This window comes from Mycteria americana, chromosome 4 (genome assembly GCF_035582795.1).
Source record: "Mycteria americana isolate JAX WOST 10 ecotype Jacksonville Zoo and Gardens chromosome 4, USCA_MyAme_1.0, whole genome shotgun sequence".
In the NCBI taxonomy this organism is placed as follows: Eukaryota; Metazoa; Chordata; class Aves; order Ciconiiformes; family Ciconiidae; genus Mycteria; species Mycteria americana.
In genome coordinates this window covers 88,721,501-88,744,430 of record NC_134368.1, presented here as the reverse complement: position 1 = coordinate 88,744,430, position 22,930 = coordinate 88,721,501, and the positions used below count along the sequence as shown (strand labels likewise).

General features: G+C 38.9%; 1 protein-coding gene across 9 annotated transcripts in view; it reads left to right on the top strand.

The window, feature by feature from the left end:
* ANK2 (ankyrin 2) overlaps positions 1-22,930 on the top strand; it is a 203,607-nt gene that overhangs the window by 107,143 nt on the left and 73,534 nt on the right. For all 9 annotated transcript variants that reach the window (XM_075501226.1, XM_075501225.1, XM_075501222.1 and 6 more), the window contains 3 exons: positions 2,210-2,308; positions 4,437-4,535; positions 10,048-10,120. In XM_075501226.1, coding sequence (XP_075357341.1) covers positions 2,210-2,308; positions 4,437-4,535; positions 10,048-10,120 — 271 coding nt within the window. The remainder of the gene's footprint in view (positions 1-2,209; positions 2,309-4,436; positions 4,536-10,047; positions 10,121-22,930) is intronic.

Here is a 22,930-nt window from a genome sequence, read left to right as displayed (position 1 = left end):
GTATGACTTTGGGAGAGGAAGCAGCTGTGGTGGGGAATGCAGTTTACTGAAGACAGGTTTGAGGGTTTTTTTGAGGGGAATCTGGGTACACTGTTACTGACCAGTTATACTGAAATGGACCTGACCGCCTATAGCCAAAGTCTGAATGAAATCCACTGACTTCAGCGGTTTCTTCTAGTATAAACTGGTGGGCACAACAGCTGGATGCGATGCATTTTGTAGCAAGAATTGTGTATCTCCTAAGTATACACAGAGAGGTTCTGGTGACAGCAGCAGTGTGTTGCATCCCAGATATCATCACATCACCTTTATCAGAAAGAGAAGGCTAACTCAGGAGCTGCAGGGCTTCAGCTTAGTTAAAGCTGGCTTAGGGCAATAGCTAGCTACTAGCTTCAGATTGGATGTCTTGGCATCAACATGAAGAAGTCCATTGATATTTCTAGTGACGTACTTAGTATTTGTAAGATCCAATCAAAATCACAGGTCTGCTGGTCCCTCTGGCCAGCTCCTCTGTCCCTAGCTGCGACCGATGGGATGGATTCGTTTCTCAAAGAGGCACTACTTCATCACACTGGTCACAGCTCAATGTGGTAGGAAACAGCAAAGTAAATAAATAGAAGATGCTGGCCCAGCCCTCATGAGATCACCCAAAGTCAATGGGCAAAAACCAGGGATTCCAAAAGAACAGGCAACACTGCTAGAAAAACAGCTGATAAGAATTAATAAAGCAGACACGAGCAGGATCCAAATGATAGCTGCCAAGACATTCAGCTGAGGTATTTGGAGGCTAACTAAAGGGACAGACATACTTGTGTCTTTAGTATTAGGTCTCACTCAATGTCTAAGGGGCCACTGGGCCAGATTCTGACACCATTTCCCCAGGTATTTAACTTATTTAGAATAATTTCATTAATGTCAGCAAGTTTGTGTGAGAGTATGGGGCCGTGGTTCTCCAAAATCTCACACCTAGGGACCAGTAAAAATACTGGCAATCTGTTGATTGGTACTGTGGACTCAGTTTTAAAGAGCAAATCCATCTTGGCTGGATTCAGGATAGGCATGTGAAAGAATAAGTAACCTCTTTTGCAGCTTGGTCTTTAACTAGAAAAAGCCTGCGTGATGCTTTGTGCCATCTCCAGTGAAAAATAATATGGCTGAATTCTGGTTTTGAAGGACTGCACTAATATTTAAGTAAAGATAGCAAATTTACTTTGCACTACAACTTCCAGTAAAATCCTCCTTCGATTTCTTAGTAGTCCATGCACACATACTGTAAATATAAGAACTGTAACAGTTCTGGACTATCACTGTTTAATTAGTAGTACAAAGCATTACTTGCATCTGTTCATTTGCAAAAGAGATGACTTTTGGAGTGTGTCTTTCAGAGCCTGCCCCCAGGCTTTACATAAGTGTACAGTGAGATCAACTTGGTGTTTTCTTCCAGTTTATTCTCTGCTTGCTTTCAAAGCCAATTGCAAATAATTTTGTAAATGAATTGCCTGACTGGACTTACACAATACCATCTCAGATCAACTAGCTGAAGTACACTTTGGATATGTTTCTGGATTGTGTAACATTAGAATAAATCACTGGAGCAGATAAGTATATGGAGTACAGACATTGTGTACATGTTTTTAAGAGTAATTACAGCTTGGTCAAGCCTTTTGAAGGCAAAGTAAAGCTAAAACTGATTGACATTTGTAACAGGTATATGTTGTTAGCCTTCTTAAAAGCCATTAGTCTCAAATCACTGCTGTTAAAAATGATACATTTTTTAAATTGGCTCAAATATTTTAAAGGCAAATCTTGGGGCTTCTATAAAAAACTAAGACTGAGAGGAAGAAAAATGTTCTCTGCCTCAGCTATGATTTTATGTCCTTAGCGTGCCACTTTAACTTTAGTGTTCCTCTTTGTTCCTCCCTCTGATTTAGGAAATGAGGAATTATCTGTCTTTCCAGAGGTTGTTTATATTGTGAAGTGAAAGATGATTTGTGAATAAAAATATTATCTTCCTTTATCTTTTCATTAATCTGGGGAAGGAGTATTATTATTACTGAAGATTTATTATCTTTGGATCGATTGATGGCATAATTTCTGTTTGAAATGTCTCAAAAGGAGCAGAAAGAAGCAAAGCGAAGTGCCTAGTGTAATTACTGGTGGTTGTTGTTCTTTGTTTGTTTGCTTTTATCATAACCACTGTGGACAACAGAATGGATACACCCCTCTTCACCAAGCTGCTCAACAAGGCCACACTCACATCATTAATGTTCTTCTCCAGCACGGGGCCAAGCCCAACGCCATCACCACTGTAAGTCTGTAAAGTGCCAGTGGGAACTTGTTTCCCTGGACAGTTCTTTTCTTTCCTTTCTTAGGGCTTGACAGCAAGCCTTTGTTTTGGTGAAAGTATTACTCATAAGGCTGGTTGTCAGATGTATAAATGTAACTTCCTCTTCTTTTCCGTATCCCCTTAAGGTAGTTTAGATCAGATCTAACTCATTGTGCGCTTATGATGGTGGGGAAACTGATTTCTGAGCTGCACGGTCAGGCTGGCCACAGCTAGCTGTGCTGTGCTTGTTCGGTTGCCCTCTGCCTCAACACTTCAATCTGTAAATTGATATCTGGATAAAGATTTTTCCATAAAAATTAAGGGGAAGTCAGAACCTGGGCTTTTTTGAAGATTTAGACCCAAATTTCTGTGCCTCTATCCGCTGGATCTGTTTCAGGTTCTTACTGAGTTCACTGATGTTAATGCGTCCTCAAAGACCATCAATAACCTCTGGCACAGCTCCTTCTCTGCAGTCAGCCAGGAATGCAACTGTCCTATTTCATGTTGATGTTGTTATTAGTCACCTCTAATTGGGTAATCTTTAAAATGCAGCCAGAATTTCCAAAACTCGTGTCATTCCCCAGAGTGGATCAGGTTTCTGTGTACATATATTGTGCATGCTTAAATCAGCACTGGTGCCCTGTTTGGTCCTGGAACGATCACATTGAATAATCTTCTGCGAAGTTACCCAAAATACCGGTTTATGCACCAGATCATCAAGCAAGAGACCACTGTAGTCAGCTTCCGGGGCTGTAGGTACTATTGGGCATATTCAACCGAAGGTGTCTCTATTTGCTTTCAGTCCTCACGTTGGGGCTGTCATGCCCAAATCCAGGCAGGGTCTCAAGGGTGTGTCTTTACTGCACAGTTTGCATGCTTTCTCAGGTACTAGGTCTGTTCTCGTCCACACATAGCAACCTCTAGCTTGAGATAAGAGAGAATTTCAACCTGAGACACCTGGCAGGGGGATATGGGAGTGGGATATGAGCAGTTAATGTGCAAGTGACAGTAACAGTCAAATTATTTGTGCTGTGATGATGCTAATCTAGTCATTTTGTGCTGCCACAAACACTGTGTTGCTTCAGGGTTGCTGAGCTAGACTGAGACAGACGAACTTAAATTATGGATAACTAAAGCCAGTACTGAAGTAGAGAGAAGCCCTCAGGCTGACATCCTGCGCACAGTGCAGTGGTGTCACAAGAGAAATCGTTTGAGTGCAAAGAGTGGTACAGTGGCTTTCCATGATGCCCCCAGGAGGCCAGCATGTCGTCCTTTGGTTCAGTGCAAAATAACGTAAAACAATTCTGTGTAGAGCTCTTTACAAAGAGTCACGGAACACCTCCCTTCCTCCCCTTCCCAAGTGGAGTGACACAGGGACCGTGGACTGCCAATGTTCCAGGCGATGAAATGGAGATAAATAGGCTGAAATATTTAATAAATTATCATTTTAGTGTCCGTTTGATGAATGGCACATCTATATATCATGGGCATTTGAACTGCAAATAAATGTATTTAAATGGCAATTAATTCCCCACCCCCAAGCCTTATACAGGTTGGTTTTGTGTTTGTTAAATCATTAGCTTCTGTGTACTTCTATTGGATCTACATTTTTCTTGTAAGGAGGAATAGAAGTGTATGTGGAGACAGTACAGCTGTTGTCATGTATTCCCCAAAGAGGGAACTGTACCTGATAAAGATTTAATAGTTTCAACTGGACGTGAAACTGTAACATTTTAAAATACTTTTTTTAGAAGAGTATTTCTGATGTAGAGCCGTTTATGCAAAATAAAACATGAACTTCTGCAGACGAGACACTTTCTGTGTAGTGAAATTTGAGCACTGAAGGGTTAAACCATACAGCACTTTCTTATTTAGAATAGCAGGCAGATGTAAGTGTGTTGTGTTACCATGGTAATCAGGGCTATAGTCTTAAAGAAGTTACAAAGACAGAGTCAGATGTAACGGTAAAAAAACAGTGATTTTCCTAGGCTGCGCCTTGTTTTGGATGGAAATGCTGGCTCATGCAGTGTTGAGAGTGATCTCATTGGTTCACATCACAATCCTCCCTCTCATTGCGCTCTCTCTCTCCCCTTCTCTCTTTTCTCTTCAGAATGGTAACACTGCCTTAGCTATTGCAAGGCGTCTGGGATATATCTCAGTGGTCGATACGCTGAAGGTTGTAACGGAGGAGATTACCACCACCACAACTGTGAGTTGCAGATGCATTAAAATGTCTCTCTCCTTTATTCAGAATGTTGTCTTTCTCTTCTTCCCCCGGACTCTCCATGTATCTCTTTCCTTTTTTTATTTTCTGGTTTCAGCCCCCCCTTTCTGTTGGATTTTTGCAAAAGTGCTACAATGCTTTCAGTATATCTTTTAAGCATGTGGAAGTGTATGCAACACAACAGGCTTCACTGAGCTAGGTAGCAAAATCTATGTGCATACAGATGGAAAACAACTATTCAAAAGCAGAGGAAAACTTTTTTCTAGATACGGGTCCTAGCTGCAAACCCAAACTTTCCAGAAGTTTGTGCGTTGTTGTTTAGATCCTGTCCTGTTTCTCCATTTCTTTTTTCACCTCTCCTTTTCAGTCTGTCTGTACATTTCCACAGTTTTGACAACTACTGAGGCTCAACCATCGCAGCACACCACAGCAAGCTTCTTAGCATTTTCACCAGCCGTGGACTGGTGCCAAGCTTAATGATGCTCCCTAGATGGCTCTGAATCACATCAATCATCTTTTTACTTTCAGTTCAAGTCACTTTCAGTTCAAATAGATCCTGTTTTTTCCAAAATACAAAAGAATCTTTCCTTATGTGCTCAGTCCTCTCAGTCCTCCACACTCTTGGTAGTCTGTATTTTGACTTCAGGGTTTGTGAATAGTATGTGCTGAACATCAGCAAGGTGGTACTGTTGCTTTAAGCCAGGAAAAACTGATATATTCTGACACTCTGGGAGGGGAAGGTTTTCTCTTCTTGGACTTTCACCTCCCATCTACAAATATTTTAGCAGGTAGGAAGGGAAAACTTTAGAAATAGTGCATCACTTAAGAAATTATTTTTAATTTCCATTACTGCGTTTTAACTTGAAACACTGTTCAAAGGTCATGCTTTTTGTTTGGGTTTTTTTTTAATGCAAGAAAGATTATCAATCTAGAAAACCTATCAGATCTAGATGTCATTTAGGAGCTCAGAGCCATAAAAATCCACAGACTACTTAAAAGATGCCACTACTCAATCAGGGAGAGGGTTAGAGGAAGGGAAGAAATCCAAAGTCTCTTGTAAAGAAATGGGAAAATAATTTTGATTTTGTCACATGCTGACAGCAAGTCCCACTGATACTAACTGAGGAAGATGGAATAAAAGCAGCATGGCATAAGGTTACAAATAGAGTGAGCCATAATTTATTAATGACCTGCAAAGATCAGTCTGAGTCAGGTTTGGACAAGAAATTCCAGCATAATTCCAGAAGTCTCTTAATAAAGACTGTATGTTTTTGTTGTTATTTATTTCGTGTTCTTGTTTAATCATATAGCACATCACATGTGTACGTGCATAAACACATATGTATCTATTCAGAGATTTAGAAAAATAAAACCTAGGTAAAATTTTTCAAGAAACTTTAGCTCTTTTCAGAAGTATATTTTTTACCCTCAAGTGACACCTTTGCTGTTCTCTGTGCTGTGTCCTGGCACACTTTTTCCATTTCTGCCTGATAGAAGTTGTAACTTCCTTTCTATCGTACATTGTGTTGCACTGTGGAGCCTTGTACCTTGTCATATGTAAGTATTAGACGCTTTGTAATAATAGGGATTACGCTATGAAAAGACACCTGTGAGTTATTTACTTTGGATAAATGTTTCTTTAAACTTTGAGGGTAATGGAGTGTTCTACCAGATACCAGATGCTTGGGGTTCAGGACTGAATCAAATACTGAACCTTCCTTGCATAGTTGACCTCTAATGCTTTCACGTAAGAGAAATGTGAAATCTTGAACTGTGTCTGTGTACAAAGCTTTTAAAAGTTAGGTGGGAGCCCCCGATAAACTCCTCAGATTTTTCAGCTATGAATTTGTCTGAGTCTTGTACCTTAGGTATATACAGAATATAAACCTCTGGTGGTGGTGTTTGTGGTGGGGAATGTTGATTAAACATCATTTAGAACAAGTCCTAAAAAGGAGGGATAAATAACAGGCACTCACAGGCACTCCCTGCAGTAAAGTTCTCCAGATGGTGAGGTTGGTGTTGCCAAACCAGAACACGGCATTTAGCACTGAAAAAAAGGTGCTGTCACCATAGCTACTTCATTCTCTAAGGTTGTAGCGGAGTGATGCGTGGAGGATGTTAGACAGGCTGGTGCTTTATTGATATTCAAGTCACTGGCATGTGAGATGAGGAAAAGATCTCCAGTGCCAAAGCCTTTGGTCTAGCTTTGAACAAATTTTCCTCTTACCTGCATTAGTGTTGTTGTTAGTGGAGCCACATGAGTATAAAGCAATAGAGATGCACTTGTTTTTACTCACAGATTAGAGATGAACAGGAAATAAATCAGAATAAGCTAGACTTTCAAAGGTTTGCTATGCAATTAAGGTTTGGGGTATTTATACGAACTGACATAGTCTTCCTGTGGACAAATGAATATATGAGGAGCTCTGAGATTGTTTACAGTGTGCTGCTGTTGAGTAAGGAATCGCTGAATGTACACAAAGGTTTATATACCTGAGTTATATACTTGAATTCTTCTATGCCACCAGATGAAAATCTGGCCTTACAATGAAAGTCTTAAATACAGAAGCCTGAAGTAAAGTACATAATTGAATTCTCAGTGGCACTAAACAGTAGGGAGTTTGAGAAATGCACATTGAGGCATTTTCAAAGTGGGCCGTTCAGGGGGCTAGATAGGGATTTTAAGTTTTGAGAGTATTTGCCATTTCTAATGTGCCTATCAATTAAAAAAATTCTAGTATTATATTAAAAGTTCATTTAAAAACATTAATTCACAATTTCTCTTGGGCATTGATGTAGAATTAATGATTCTTGCTGAATTCAGTGTTCCAGAGATAGCATTGCAGGTTTTTTGTTCTTCTGAAACATTCGCACGCACACACTCTTGATTCTGTTTTCCAAACTTTGTTTCAATTGTTAAATTATGTAATCATTTTCTCTGACTGAAGGGAAAATCAGGAAGTAAATAAAGTATCATTACTTCTCTGTAAATAAATAATAATGTCTGAGAGCCTTAGACAGAGACCAGATTGTTATTATCTAAGGGCCTGTAAAAACCTAATTTATGGATAAATTGATATCACGATAAATAAACCTTAGTTACTAGGGTCTGCAGGTCTAAGTTAATATAAAGACAATATACAATGTACGTCTATACCTGTAGCTTGTGGACTAGAGTACCGCAGCATCCTTTCACTTCCGTGTTCTTCTAATCAAACAGATTTTGTACATAAGCTAAGGTTGGGAACCAAGTTTTCTTAAATAAATTTTGGTCATACAGCAGACATGCAAAAACTAGCATTTGTGACTCCTAGGCAGACCCCTTCTTCCCCCTTTCTTCAGAATTTGGTCACCTCCTCCTGCCTTTGGTTTTTTCCCTGACTTTTCAGTTATTTTACGTGGGGAACATACGAACTGGCAATAGAGAATTTGCAGTACACTTTGTGTAGATACAATTGCAATGGCAATTAAAATTAAAGTGCCAGTAAATTGGTACTTACATACAGTGCTTTCCGCTTCACTTGAAAAACATACAGCCCCCTTCAACTTGGTTTTATTTCTTTAGCCCAGTGTCAGTGATTTTTTTTTTTTTTTTTTTTTTTTTTACATTTACGATGTCTTTGTTAACTTACTGCTGTATGGTTTAAGAGAGGAGGTCAACGTCACCTGCATGATAGCATCCTCCCCATCTGTCGTCGCTGGCTTTGTCACCCTGCTGCTGCCTGACATTTCTGTCTGAGGAAAGCTGTGGGAATGCAGGGGGGAAAAGCCAGACGTATTGGTGGAGGCATTTGGTGAATATAAACTAATTTACAACACAGAACATGTGTTACAAAAAACACTGCAACAGAAATAATTAATTGTCTAGAATCGTGGGTAAGAGTGAATTTAGGAGGCCTAATTGGGATTGCCATTTGAAGCAGAGGGCATTGCTCTTTCCCTGTACCTCAGGAGGGTGAATTGAAAACTGCTGTCACAGTTAAATATATTTCAAAAATGTAAAGCAGACTTTTAAAACAAATTTCCAAAGTAATTATGCTGTTGGCAACTTCATAAAAGTGCAGTATCTTATAATAATCAAGAATGCTATCTTTGTCGGTTTGTTAGAAATAGAGAAGTACAAAACAGAACCGGGAAATACCTAGTAAGTTTTGCACAACAAAAACTGCTATTGCCTTCTCTGCTTGATATCAATGGGCATTTTCCCAAAAGCATATTGTGTAAGGGACTCGGGATTTGGCTGACATTAATTATCCCTCAGATTGTATGCTCTTTCACTACTTCTGCCTGTAATGTTAATTTATGCTTGATAGATACCATCCACAATAGGGAGTGAAGTACTACCTCAGTGGGAGTTTCACAAGACACATGGCCTCCTGACATTCCTCCCCATGCCAAAGGGGCACATCTGCTGCTACATACCTTAAAGGGCGATATGTTGACTCCCCTCCACAGCTCCGCAGTTCCGCTGACTGGTTGCAGATCTGGGTGGAGCCCGGGAAATACTTATTTTTCTGGTGTGACTAATGCTGTTCTGATCGCTGCTCTTTTTTAAGTCCTTGGCATTTTGGCTCCTGGATCGTAACACACTGAAGAGTTTCCTGCAGGCAACTTTTTCACACCTTGCACTTCCTACAATTTCTCATTATGTTCTTCATCTCCTCCTTCAGCGTGTGTCTTGATACTAAAAGGATGTCCCCATTCTTGATTCAGCTCCCCTGAACATCTTCTGTTTCCTCCTGAAAGTCACTTACGAAGATAAAATCATATTAAAAAAAAAAAATCTTCCTGTGTTCTCCTACTCTGTGCTCTCACGCTTAAACAGTGTCCTCCCAGCCGTCCCCGGTCCATGCTTGCCTTTTATCACAATATTTTAAGCTTTTGGGTGCACAAAATATATCAGAATCTTCAAGTAACTTTTTTTCCCCTGATGCATATGTGATTTGGGGGAATATACATGATTTATGAAAAGTATATCATTAATATGCAGTGTAGTCACTTCTGGGGGGAGGGAATGTTTCAAGTGATCTGTGTAAGTCCTTCCCATCTTTTTTTAGTTTAAAAATTTCACATCCTTCATAACTTCATTTCCAAATGCTTTACGATTTAATAATTTCCATATGCCACATACAACTTTCTGAAGTTCTTCTGTAGACATTACCTAATTCATTTTAAAATCATCTTGGAAACATCGAGCTGAATTGTTCTACATGCACCATTTATAAATAAATTTGCTGAGAGCTTTCTTTTCTTTTCTTTTATTCCTCTGACCAGCTCATTATCTTTATTTTTTTGTACTTTTCTGCCAGAATAAATGTTACCTTATACAGCACTGAGAATAGGAGCTTCTGGAGTAAAGATGAAAAATAAAGTTGGGGAAGGGGAAACACATTATGAAATGTCTCAGCAGATCCCACTGCTGTTGAAAATATCCTGCTGTAAACTTTGCTGCTTCTTTTGGTGTTTAATTTGAGGACTGATGATTCTGTCTTTGCAGACTGTGACAGAGAAGCACAAGCTAAATGTACCTGAGACAATGACTGAGGTCCTGGACGTTTCAGATGAAGAAGGTGAGCAACTTGGCTAAGTTCCTATTCCGTATCACTTAAGTAGCCTGTAATAGAGGCTCAAGATAGCTGCTTACGTACTTTGACATCTTCATTGTGCAGTGCTTGAAATGAAGTTCTATGTAATGGCCTTTTTTAATGATGTAGTCATTATGGCATTTGAATAGAGATGCCAAAAGTTGACCCAAACCAAAATCCTGGACACCTACATCTTTTTCATAAAAACCTTATCTGAACCAAATCAACAAATGAGAACATTTCCTGACTTCAGATTTTAAAATTTAAATGTAGAGCTGTCCCAAAGCTGGGTTTGACCCTCCCATAAAGAGGAATTTGAGCAGTAAATTTTTTGGATCAATGCCACCTATTTCAGATACATATATCTAGGAGTTCTGCCTAACTGGAAACATTTGTGTAAGAAAATGCATAAGGCGGAAGGTGAGGAGACTGTTCCCTTGAGGGAGCTTTCGGCACACACGAATCACAGATAAATACGGCATGACATGAAGTAACAACATGCTAATAAGTTTGGCACTTTGGTTTCAGAGTCTATTGTATGTACAGACAGGAGGCGTATGTTGTACCACTTAGCTAAATCCCAAGGAAATTTCTGTGAACTTCTGGAGGGATTGGTAAAGTACTGCAGTTTTATACAGCACATAATTAAGGAAATAGCTTAAAAACATCCCTTTCCAGAAGTTCACAAAGGGCTTCTTAAAAATTTTAATCACAGTGGCATCTGATAAATATACGCACATTTGCAAGAATTTTCTTTCTTTTTTACTCTTGGCAGTGTTAATTAATATTACAGTATCTTAACGTATGCCATTTTATGGTTATTATTATTTCATGCAAATAATTTGTAGAATTACTAATTTCAAAAAGTCCTAGGGATTTAGGAACACAGGTTTGCAGGGTTGGGTTTTTTCCTTTTACAAAGAACACAAATACACTTGTTGTTCTAAATAGTACTGGAAGTTAATGGCGTTCATGTTCCTAAGGTGCTTGTATTACTTTTTGAAATGGGGTTTATGCTGATAAGTTACCCTCTTGAGAAAATATGATGTTTAGGCTCCAGATACTACTATTTTTTTAATGCTTGCAAAGCTGCAAGCGAAAGCAAACAAATGTGATTCAAAATAAATTATTTTCTGCTGCATCATGATCCGTGAAGTTATTTCTCTCAGACATGTGTTTGCTACATTTTCTCTGTTTGAAAAACATTCAGCTACTTGTGTAATTATTGCGATAAATGGCCTTTAGATTGCTTATAGCCTTATAGTCACTGTGTTGAATTTTCTCCCAGTCTTTTGAACTATCATTTAACCATCTTTAAATCCACAAAGCCTAGTATGTCTTTCTGCTTCTACAGGATGTATTAATTTCTGCTTCTACAGGATGTATTAAAGGGTATTCCTTTTTCTCAAACCAATTTATATGTTGTACAGCCTTTAAACACTCTGACGATGAACGCTTCAGTGATGGTGAAGCATATAGTGGCACAGGTGCTGTTAGCAGAAGTTCGTGGAGTAAGACTGACAAACTTTCTCTTTTTGTTTAACTCGGATTGTTTGTTTTATTTTTTGTGTTGAAGCAACATGAATTTGCTTAATCTGGGTGCCTAACACTGCTCCTTTTCATTACTTTTGAAGTGTGACTGGGCGTGTGTTTCCTGAAAGGTGGGAGGAAGAAGGGAAGACAGGAAATCCAAGATTTACTACCTGTATCTTGAATATGTTGGCAGAACTTACTGTGGCCATCCAGCATGACTAATGCTCTCCAGTGCTTTGAATTAACATTCTCTGCTTTCTGTTACCATCTGACACCCACTGTTTGTCAATAGCCAGCAGATACGACATAGGTACTCTGGCACATTGCTGCTCAAGGCTCAGCACTGAGCGCTTATACTGACAGTGCCTCTGTGGTCCTGCTGCAGGTTGCTAAGCAGGTTGGTCATGGTTAAAGCACTTCATGCCATTGTCCTTGTAAAATCGGTTTCTACAGGCAAAACATTCAGGAGGTTGCGAAAATTCCTAATGTGGATGGTACTTGTCACAGGAACTTAAAATAGCTGGGGGCAGGAAGACTGCAGAACTTTTTTAATAAAGAAGATTAACCTTTTAGTGATGGCGTGGTCTTTAGAAGAGGCTAGCAATAAGGTTTCTGTAATGCTGTGTTCTTAGCTGCTTTAAAGTGGCACAATATGTTCTGAAATAAATTAATGTGATACGGTAAACCTGCCAGCTGTAATTATATAATTATAAGTTGAACACACGAAGAGTACTTGAGCAAATAAGCATTTCAGGTCCCATTGTGGAGCTTGTTCATCACTGGTGATAAGTATTTTGCATTTTCCCTGGGAAGCAGTTATATTGCATAATTGTATGCTATTACGTTAATAATACAGTATTCATATTCCTAAAACAAATTCAAGTGCGACATCCAGTCTTAGCAGCATAAAATAAAGGACCATATAATCTCATCAAATAGCTCAGCTTGGTACGTAAGGTCCTGCTCTGTGTAGACCTTTTAAAATATTTTGAATGGATTGAGAGTCCCACTAATTCTTCTTTAATTTTCATACAGCATTTTTATGTTTAGCAATTGTATTATTATTCAGTATTCTTTACCTTTTACTGTACCTGGAAAAAAACCTTTCCTTTGAATGGAACCAGATTATATTTTTTATTTAAAATTGCATTTGTTGTTTTTTTGTTATTGTTGTTTGTTTGTTTGTTTGTTTTTAAATTAGAGTACTGGTTTTTAGGTGGTAAGTATCAGAATTAAGTACAGAAGCAGGTGTACATTGTCAGGGAAAGAGAAACACCCAAGCCAATAACAGACTAGATGAAATTGGATTCATAAGCTTTTGTGCAAGGATCAGGGAAGAAGTGAAAAAAAGGAAACTTCATAGGCTAGCAAAAACATGATTATAGAAAAATCCTATTTCATCTGCTGTAAGCCTGTTATGTGGTCCTACACGTATCAGATATTCTATGGCATTAATAAGTCTTTCCTGCTTTGTGACCATCGGGGCCCACGATGTATCACCACAGTTTTATTAAGCAGTTTATTCATAGACCACAGAAATACACACATGCACGTGTGTGTTACTGCTACTTTCTCTGTTTGTACTGTAGCCTGCCATGAAGACTATTTAAGGATAATCATCCATTGTTACTTGCTCAGCACTGTGCACAGTGCAGATGTAATACAGTCGCTGTTCAGAAGGTGATGGCCTGATCTTGCAAAAAAGATTAAGAAGTGCTTCCCCTTAAGGATGGGGATTACACTACAGATTCCCACAGGCCTAGCTGTTAAGTGATGCGGTTTCTGAAACACATATCCATGCCGGCAAAAATGCTTTGTGTGGATAGAGTTGTACTAAGAAACCCTGCATTTTTATCATTGTATCTGGCTTACTTGTTCCTAGTGCTACGAAGTTTAGTTCCTTTAAAGCTGTTGCCACAAAAGAAGCAATTTGCACCTGAGGGATCCTTACAGCAGTAAAGGGCAATTACTGCAAAGCATCTTCTGAAATGTATTTTAGTGACATCTACAGAAATAGTGAAGTTAAGCACAAGCAGATGTTTCTGTTAGGGCTGAGTAAGTGTAGACACACAGGAAAATCTAGGAAAGGCAGGAACCTATTTTTTTATTCTCCCATAGGTTAATATTGTATTGAGGAGCATGTTGCTGCTCCTCTGTACTCATTCCATGCTTTATTTTTGTGGCGAAAGAGCTGTACAAACTGCCGATGGTTTATCTTTGTGACTCCCATCTGAGATAGTACAGTAAATGTAGTGCTGTATATAGAGGATACGAGACCAACCAGTAAAACAGGTTGTCGAAGAGCTCTCAGTTGTGTCTGGGCCTCCTCCTCTCCCACTCTGTTTTCAGTCCAGTGTGTTTTCAAAAGCTCTGGTTTCATTGTCTTTTTGAGACTAAGTTCTGGCTGCTGCAAGAAGTTGTCATAGCTCTAACCACACTTTCCCACATCCTCCATTATGTCAGCACAAACGTTTTACCATGTGGTGAACCGACCCAGAGACCTGATCTGTCTGAAAATTAATCTCTTTGTTCTGACAAGTTATTTTTGGCCAGACTACTTTTGCAGGCAGAAAGGGAATTAGAAAGGCTGAAGTAGAAGGTGAGACACCATTGTCAGAAGCAGCATGCCCCTGAGATGGCTACCATAAAGGTCAGTTCACATCACGCAGTAATTAATGCTGACATTTCAATTGCAGAGAAGGGATAGGCAAATGTTGAGCAAACGATCATGAGCAAATAGTCAATGGAGTCTTACAAATCAGTTGGAATCGCAATATCCAAAGAACAAAAAGCATCTCTTTCATGAGGGATGCTTGTCTAGAAGTTGCTGAAGAGTCAACCCTATGCCTGGTTGAGACACAAGGTGTTGTTGTTGGCTTTTTTCTTAACTTTGTGTTTCTTTAAAATAAAAAAAAAAAAAAGAATACTGAAGTAATCTTAAAAAGAAGGTGATTAGGACATTGAATATGCTGAATTGTTTCTAAAAATGGAAACAGCATCATCACGTGTCCTTAAATAATTTATAAAATAAAATATGCGTTAATGCCTACGTACGATAATGACCCAGTGTCAGATTGTTGCATTTTTCCTCTCAGAGTTGCTCATTTTTCTCCTTTTTAGTTTTAAAGCTTACTCAAAATTGTGATACTACATCATTCAATCACATTCACAGTAATAGTATCTGTGTAAAAGTGGGGTTTGCTATCCCTTAATGAATGTGCATCAGTGACAAGGTAGCATATCTGTGAACTGTGGCATCCTTTAGGGACATTAAAAATGTGGACGTAGGTTCCAGAAAGCAGTTCATAGCTAATCCATACCTGATTACATCAGATTTCTGACTAAAAAGAAAAATTTTTTTTTGTTATTGAAAAAAGTTGTTTTCAGTGTAGACAATTTTCAGACTGCTTAGGAAGTCTGGTTCAGACATATGCTCACAAAGGACTGAGAAGTTACTACTTGACAGACAGACACTCCAGTAGGGTTCAGGAATTTATTTCTGGCACTGTTGATGATTCCTAAATGACTCTGTGGAAGTCACTCCAATTATCTCGGTCTTCCAGTTGTAGAATGGGGTAATGATAAGCTGCTTTGCCTGGCATGTTGGGAGCTGTGAAGAAAACGCCACATCTGTCTGTTTACCTACCTTTGTAACTGCTTGCCTGGAACTAACTGGCCACCTAGTTATTGTTATGGATGTTGTTATTATTATTAAATGATAATGTGCTCTGGTACCCAAGAATATTGTCTTGTCAAAGTGTATCGCTTCATATTTGTGATAACTGCAGCTTGCACTTTGATAAGCGTACTGAATTCCGTAATAGTATCTATAACTGCAGTAAACAGTGCTCAAATAGATAGTGAATTTCCTGAGTGCCTCCACACATGGCCTTAGAGTATGCTAATACTACAGCATATGTGTGAGAAATGAGCAGTTAAGTCTGGGCAGAATTCATTGCTGTTGTACCTGCACATAATTCCACTGAAGTAGTGGCTTAATGAGTTGGAAGACTTAAGAATAACTTTCCTTAATTACAGCTGGAAGTTAAAGTTGCAGCCAGTAACTGTTCTTGGTTAGACTTAAGTGCTGTTGCTGCACGTTAAAGCACTGTAAATGCAGAATAACACCGCTGAATTAATTCACACTTTAAATTAAGCTTCTTATAACCAGTAGTATAAAACGTAGCCAGAGATTGTTGATTTACGGAAGTGAATCAAAAGCCATGTATTGAAAATGTAACTGAAACTTTCTTTAACGAAAAGAAATCTCTGCTCAGAAAGAAATAGCTGGTGAATAAGAGTTGATTCTTAAAACTTCACTTGAGATAACCTGCACAGAAAAATGTCTACCTCCCATTTCCTAGAAATTTGTATGCTTTAGGTGCCCTGTAAGGTTTTCTATGCAAAGTGTTTCTCGCTGGTACATTTTAACAAGGTTATCCAAGATGAAGGGAGATTCTTCTCTGGAAAGTTGCTTTTGTTTACATGATGTTGTTGAGATTACTTATATTTTCTTTTTTTTTTCTTTTTTCCTGAGCAAAATGAGAATTTTTTTTCTTCTGAGTGCCAGATGTGCAAATTCAACAGAAAATCTGAAAATCAGTTGCCTTTTTTTTCATTCATGTGTTGTCAACACAAAAGATTCTCAATATAATGGTTAGCTGCTCAATTTTTCTCATAACTTTATTGACATTGCTGCTAGGAATGTGAAAGCAAAAGTTATAACAAAGTATTACTTGGATTTTTTCATTGAATTTTTTCACAGAGAATATGGCTTTTTAAAAAAATATCTGGTATTGCCATTGGAAATATAATTTATTTTCTTTTTGTTGGGGTAGAATTGCTACTCACATGTCAACATTTTAGTAATGAAAAATAGGAGACTGTGGTTAGGTCGCAAAAATTTTGGCAAAAGTTTTAAAGAAACCGCTGTTTTTCATTTGCATCGCTGTTGTTGACAAAAAGTAGAATTGACCAAATTAGCAATAATAAATGATGTCAGTGACATGTGTAGGCATGACCCAAACTACAGACACAGATTTCTTAGCGCAAAGAAGGAATAATGCACAGGCATGACCAGGAGACACTACTGTATTTACTTATACATTATTTCCTAAATTATTATTTTATGAGCAATGTTGGCACTGAATTATTTTCTTCAGAGACTGAAGTTATAGGGGGGACCTACAATAGCTTGGTCATTGAAGTAAATCGTAATCAGCATGTTAAAAAAAGAAAATGTATTTTTGACTAGTCTTACCCATCTGATCTAAATCTGTCTTTAAAGCTACTGGTTTTATTCCCACTCATGATTGATAAAAACTGGTTGCTTTTACATTTACATTTGCCTTAATTAGCTACAGATTTTATGGCTGCTGACAGTACTTACAGATATTTTGTAGTCCAAGTGAGCTCTCCCAGTCAGAGGAGTGTTACCCATTCTGTGGGCAGCAGACGTCTTGGGCTATTGTTCCCTGGAACAACATGGCTGTGAAGGATGACTTGTGTGTCAGTACATAACATTTTACAAATATTTTCAATAGCGCTACCTAAAAGAGCGGTACTTGCCACGTGAATTTCACAAAGGCAAAATTAGTAAACACTTTGTATCCTTGGGAAGAAGGAAAAGACTTTTTTTCCCCTCTTTTCACTTTAATGCATGCAGAGTCTTGGTCAGGAGGTCTGCTGGGAGTCATGATATCTGTACTAGACCAAGCTTTCCTTCCTTAGTGCCCAATGTGTTTCATATTGTGAGGAAATTTCCAATTTCGTAGGAAATATTTACCAGGTTTAGGGTGAATTTTCTTCTTCCATGAGAAGAAAGCAGTGTTCTGATGGAACAAAAAGTGAAATCACTTCTCCATCACTTTCCCCAGTACATTCTTTTAATGTCATTTCCTGCCCAGAATTCTTTGTGGGATCTGCTTTATTGCTCCTCCTGAAACTACACAGAGAGCTCGTTCAAGGCCCAGTTTGACTGTACATGGCATAGTAGCCCCATCCCACCTCAGACTTTCCAGCGTGCCAGTTAGTATCAATGACTTTCCAAGGCTTCTGTGGCTTAGGGAGGTTGGGATAGTTTGTCCTGGTCCAGTTCTAAAAAGGCAGTGCTTTTATTCTTTGTTACCTAGATCCAGTGTAACAGCTTTATAGATACCATGGTAGCCACCTGTGAAATACTGGAATTCATTTTGCAGCAGGTTAATTTGCGAGAAAACAAAATCAAGGCGTCTTCCCCTCCTCGCAGATCCTGGAGGGTAGACATACAGGTTTTTTTTCTTTTCATTTGCTTCACCTTCTGTCTTTCTGCAAGTGCTGCATTGAGCTACCAATAGCTGACCTGATGATTCATGCTAAGTCATGTATCAATATATGAAGCCCTGCATGAAGCCGTACGTGAAACCCTGCTTTCCTGACTGGCTAAAAGTAAAGAAATTTAAAGCATTAGCCAAACTGTAATTCAGGGAAACTTCTAGTATGTGGGGGCCATTAAATAGAGGATTGACTTTAGGGAAGTGAAGGTGTCCAAGGAAAGTGTCAGAGAAACTCTGCATTATACATTCCTTTAAAGATGCTTCAGGACTTACATATTCCATAAAAAATTGTGCTTGCAATAGCTGTCCCTTCTCCATCTGTTACTTTTAAGGAGCAGCACTTATGTGGGGAGCTGTAGACTTATCTGCATGCTGCAGAGAAAACAACAATTTTGGCAAACTCACATAACTGTATCTGGCTTTAAAAACATCTATTAAAAGCAACTTCTGGCAGTTTCTATCACAGCCCTCTTTTTTTTTTTTTTTTTTTGTTCTCTTTAACTTTTGCCTATATTTTCTTTATGCTTTGTGAGAAACAATTCCAGAGTAATTCTCATACAGCAGTTGTATTTTGCAACTCACTTACATAGCAGAACTATAGGAATGGTAGGAACTGCCTTTGTTGAGGCTTCCCTAAGTGAGTTGACTCTGTAGATGCGTATCCAGAATGGTGTGGTGAAAATTTTAAAAACACTTACTTGATCAAACATTTGCATAGCTCCCTGATATCAGAGGATAATTTCTGAAAAAAAGCTAGTCTGTTTTAGAAACATTAATGAAACACTTCTCCTGTGAGCCCATACTGATTTGCTAAGCTGAGAACTGTATGTGGCTGGGTGCCTCAGAGCTACTGTCTTGTAAGTGTTACTTTACATTTAAAACATGTTTTTGATCTCAAAGCGGTCCGTGATTCTTGCTTGATTTAATCAGTTATATAGGTAGGACATACCACTCCCTTTTGTAGAATTTAAGAAAACTAAGAAGTACAGCACAGCAATATTAGTATGGGTCTCCAGTTCTGATGGTTTGGTAAAATCGTGTGTGTTCAGCCAAACTGTCACTGAAGGAGCAGGTATGTGGTCTCAGCATGCGGCCTGTTTCTCTTAGTAGTCTGTTCAGTGATGTATAATGCTCAAAACCTGTGTTCAAACACGTGAAATCATCAGCATCAAAATGAGCTTTTTGTTTTCTCTGTACTACTCAGAGTAAGGCCAATATTTACGTCTGAGTGGCCAGTCAGATCTGCTTCCCTTCCTGCTAACAGGTATCTTAGAAATTAGCAACTGAGATCCATTGCTGTATTTGGATATTATGGGTTCATGATACACAGAAATAATAATGTGGTCAGCATAAATTTAAAAAAAAAAAAAAAAAAAAGAAGAGAGGAACAGACCAGTAAGAGTTGTCATGTGAATATTGCTGACTTGAGCAAAAAGTTAATTAGTTGTGGATTTGTGTGATTTGTGGTTGTTTGGCTCTATTTTAATGCAACTTTGAAAACAGTTCTGTGTGGCTTTGACAGTGACTGGCAATGGAGTTTACTCCTGCTCCCCAGTCTAGGCAAAGAGAAAAAACTCCAGGCAGCTGCATTTTAAAAGATCATAGGAAAGGTTCCCGTTCATGCTTTGTCCATTTTTTGGCTGCCTAACTAGCTGCAGCATCACTGGGTATGTGCAGCGCCGACTGCTCCTCATAGGCTAAACTGCGTGCTTCCTGCTTTGTGGTTGTGTGAGGCTCCGTCAGAGCCCCGTGAAGCTCTGCAGAATGATGCCAGTGCTGCTATTTTAATACGGTTTCTGTGGCAGCAGTGTCTTAAAGGTTCAGGGTCTTCTGAGTCAGTGAGAACTAGCTGGCTGGTTTTTTTGGAGTGGCTCTACAGCACAAAACAGCAGGATGCAAAAGTTCCCCAGCTAGTGCCACCTGCGTTACACATCATGGTGCAGAATTGTGCGGGGATGCCTGCTCAGGTCAGCTGCATGGCACTGCTGCTGGCTTAATAGTCCCTGCTGCGAGAGAGCTTGCTTGCTCAGGTACAACACTGGAATCACCGTAGCTCTACGGCTTCTGGACCAGTGTGTTTGCACAGCTCTGCAGTCTGGTGTGTATGGATTCACCAGCCCAAGAATCTCTGTGCCGCTCTTCACTGCTTAAAATAGATATGCCTTTGGTTGGCTTGGTTGTGACAAAGGTTTAAAACTTTGTGTAAAGTGTTACTAACAACCATCAATGCAGTTTTCACTTGCCCCGTATGAGTCTCTGTATCAGGCCTTCCTTACCTTAACCATAGTATTTAAATCCTAAAGTTCATTTAATTTTCCCGTTCTGATTCTTAGGTTTACTGTCTCTCTTTTTCACCTCTCCATTCCATTTTCATCCTTTCTCTCCCTCTCTTGGATCCAGTCCTGCAAAGTGCTGAGTCTCCAGTTTTGCAGAAGAGGCCACTTGATTTAATAGTTTTTGTAGGTGGCCAACACCTCATAGAAATGTTTAGCACTTTGTTTAGCAGGTCCATGTCTGCTTCTCATTTTTTCCTAGTAACAGGTTTGGAACCTGCTAAACTTACGCTGTCTCTGCGATCCCTTCTCCCTGCAGCCTGGGCCTTGCTAGTTCCACCCTTTGTATCCATCTTCTTGCTTCACGTGACCTCTCTACTTTGATTTTTTTTTTTTTTTTCCTATCCCCCTTCTGAGGAGAAAACAAAGAACCCCAAGTGTTGCAGACCTATACAAAATGTATGCTTTTGGGGGGTCTTGCATCTTATTCCGGGGCATGAGTTTGGCCACTGGAAACAGATTGATGGACTAACCAGATCATTGCTGAAAGTGCAGTGGGACCACGATGCTTTGTGTTATGCTCTGGAAAAGCTACCCATTGTATTGGGAATTATTTGCACTCTGCGAAGAAAAACGTAATAGCAGCAGCAAGTGCAGGGACTTGGCTATTGGACACTTTTTGTTTAAATGTAAATAGATTCCTAGGTTTGGGGATTTTAAATTTTTTTTAAATCATTTTTTTACTTCTTGTTCCAGTGTTCTTACCAGTAAAACCCCAGTGTTTCTTTTAAGAGAGTCCAGGTACTTGATACTTCCTTCTAGTGCATTTTATTTCCTTTCAAACCTGCCCTAAAGAAGATGATGTTACTCAGAAATGCAGATTTGGACAAAATTTTGAGAGATATTTGAGAGATGGGCAGTGGTGGTGATGAGGCCAAGGCTGAACAGGAATGCTTTAATTGGGGCACGGTGCAAGGTCACCCAGTGTTTTGTAGTGTGTTTTCCCCGTCAAGTAAACCTCTGAAAGTCTGTTGGTGTCCTTGAAGAAAGGAAGGTGTTCTATCAAGTGAATAGAAGATAAATCACTAAGTGGGTAGCTCATCGAAATCCACCTTTAAGTTCATAGATGGCCACTGCAAATCATGGAGCATCAATGTCAAGGGCTATATTTGTCATGAACTGCTTAGTAAGTGATGAAAATGTTACTGTTGTTAATTTGGTGGGGAATGTAATGGCAGATGAATTGTTTCCAGCATGACTAAAAAGGATAATTTCTTGTACCTCCACAAAACTACCATCTGGTAAGATTTGCTGTGTAAAGAAGCTCATGGTCAGCTGAATATGTAATTTTTTCTCAGCAGATAACATGTCTGTGTACATTTGAATTGACTGAGACTCAGGAATATAGCTGTGTCAGATATTTTAATGACAACAGAATAGTACTGGCAGGATGAATGAGTGCTTGTTACACAGACTCAGAATAATTCCCATTGCGTATGTGCAATTGCCCTGCAAAGCAGGAATTAAGACACTCGGGTAACCACAATTGTATGAACTGTTATGTTGCTACACAATCATTTAGACTTAAATACATATTATTTTCCTTTCGTATACTAGGATGCGCTGCTTGCTTTGGCAGTTCATCTCGCTGAGGGAAGATGGAAGGGCACAAGGGTTTGGTGGGGAGTGACTTTAACTTCTAGTTCACTCACTCAAGACTAGTACGCTAGCAAGTAAGCTGTCTTACCAACAGATAAATGTTCTGAAGACATTGTGAAATATTCATGGATGGTCTTATTACTGTTCGCAGATGTTCACATCACATAAAACCCCTAATGTTACTTAGACGCATTATTGACAACTCTTAGATGAGAGGCCAAAGCTGAAATAAGAGTAGAGTTGGGATTTTTTTTTTTTTTAAAAGGATGTGGGTGTGATGAAAGTGGTGAAGATTTTGCCTTTGTTTCTATTACAGATGGAATGTCTGGCGTGATTATAAGTATCTAGCTTATTTGAAATATAACTTGAAATTCCTTTTACTGTTTGATTAACAGCATTGTTTTAATATCTTCCAAGTTTTCACTAAGCCCCGTGCTTTATAATGTGACATTCCCAGGAAACGGGAGGCATCAACTGTCAGAAGACAGGAAACATGCAATGATTAAACGCATTTTATTGTTTTCTGTGAAACTGTGCCCAGTTTCTCTGTCTTAATGTGGGCAGATGGAATTTTCAAGAGCTTTTGTTGTTATACCGAAAAGATTTAGGCCTCATTTTTACATGTAATATTTGTGTATACAAAAAATATTTTAAAAACTCCAAAGGTTACTTAGTTTTAGATGACAAATTATAAACTATTTATTAATTAGCTGAAACATGAAGCTAGAAGAACTAGCTTGATCTGTTTTGTGACAACAAATATCAACATTTCTTCCTTTAGTAGTGAGCACCACTCCTATAGCTTGTAATACCAATAACATTTTGTGGGGCGGGGGGAAGTTGCTCTACCGGAAATAACAGTGGTAACAATGATTGTTTTTTGCAATTTTGCTTTATTAAGACTTTAAATCACACAAGCGGCAATGGTCCTGATGCCCAAATGAATTCTGTTTGAAACAGCATGGATACCACTTACCTAACCTTTGCAGTCCTTTGTGTTTCTCGGCATATCGGGG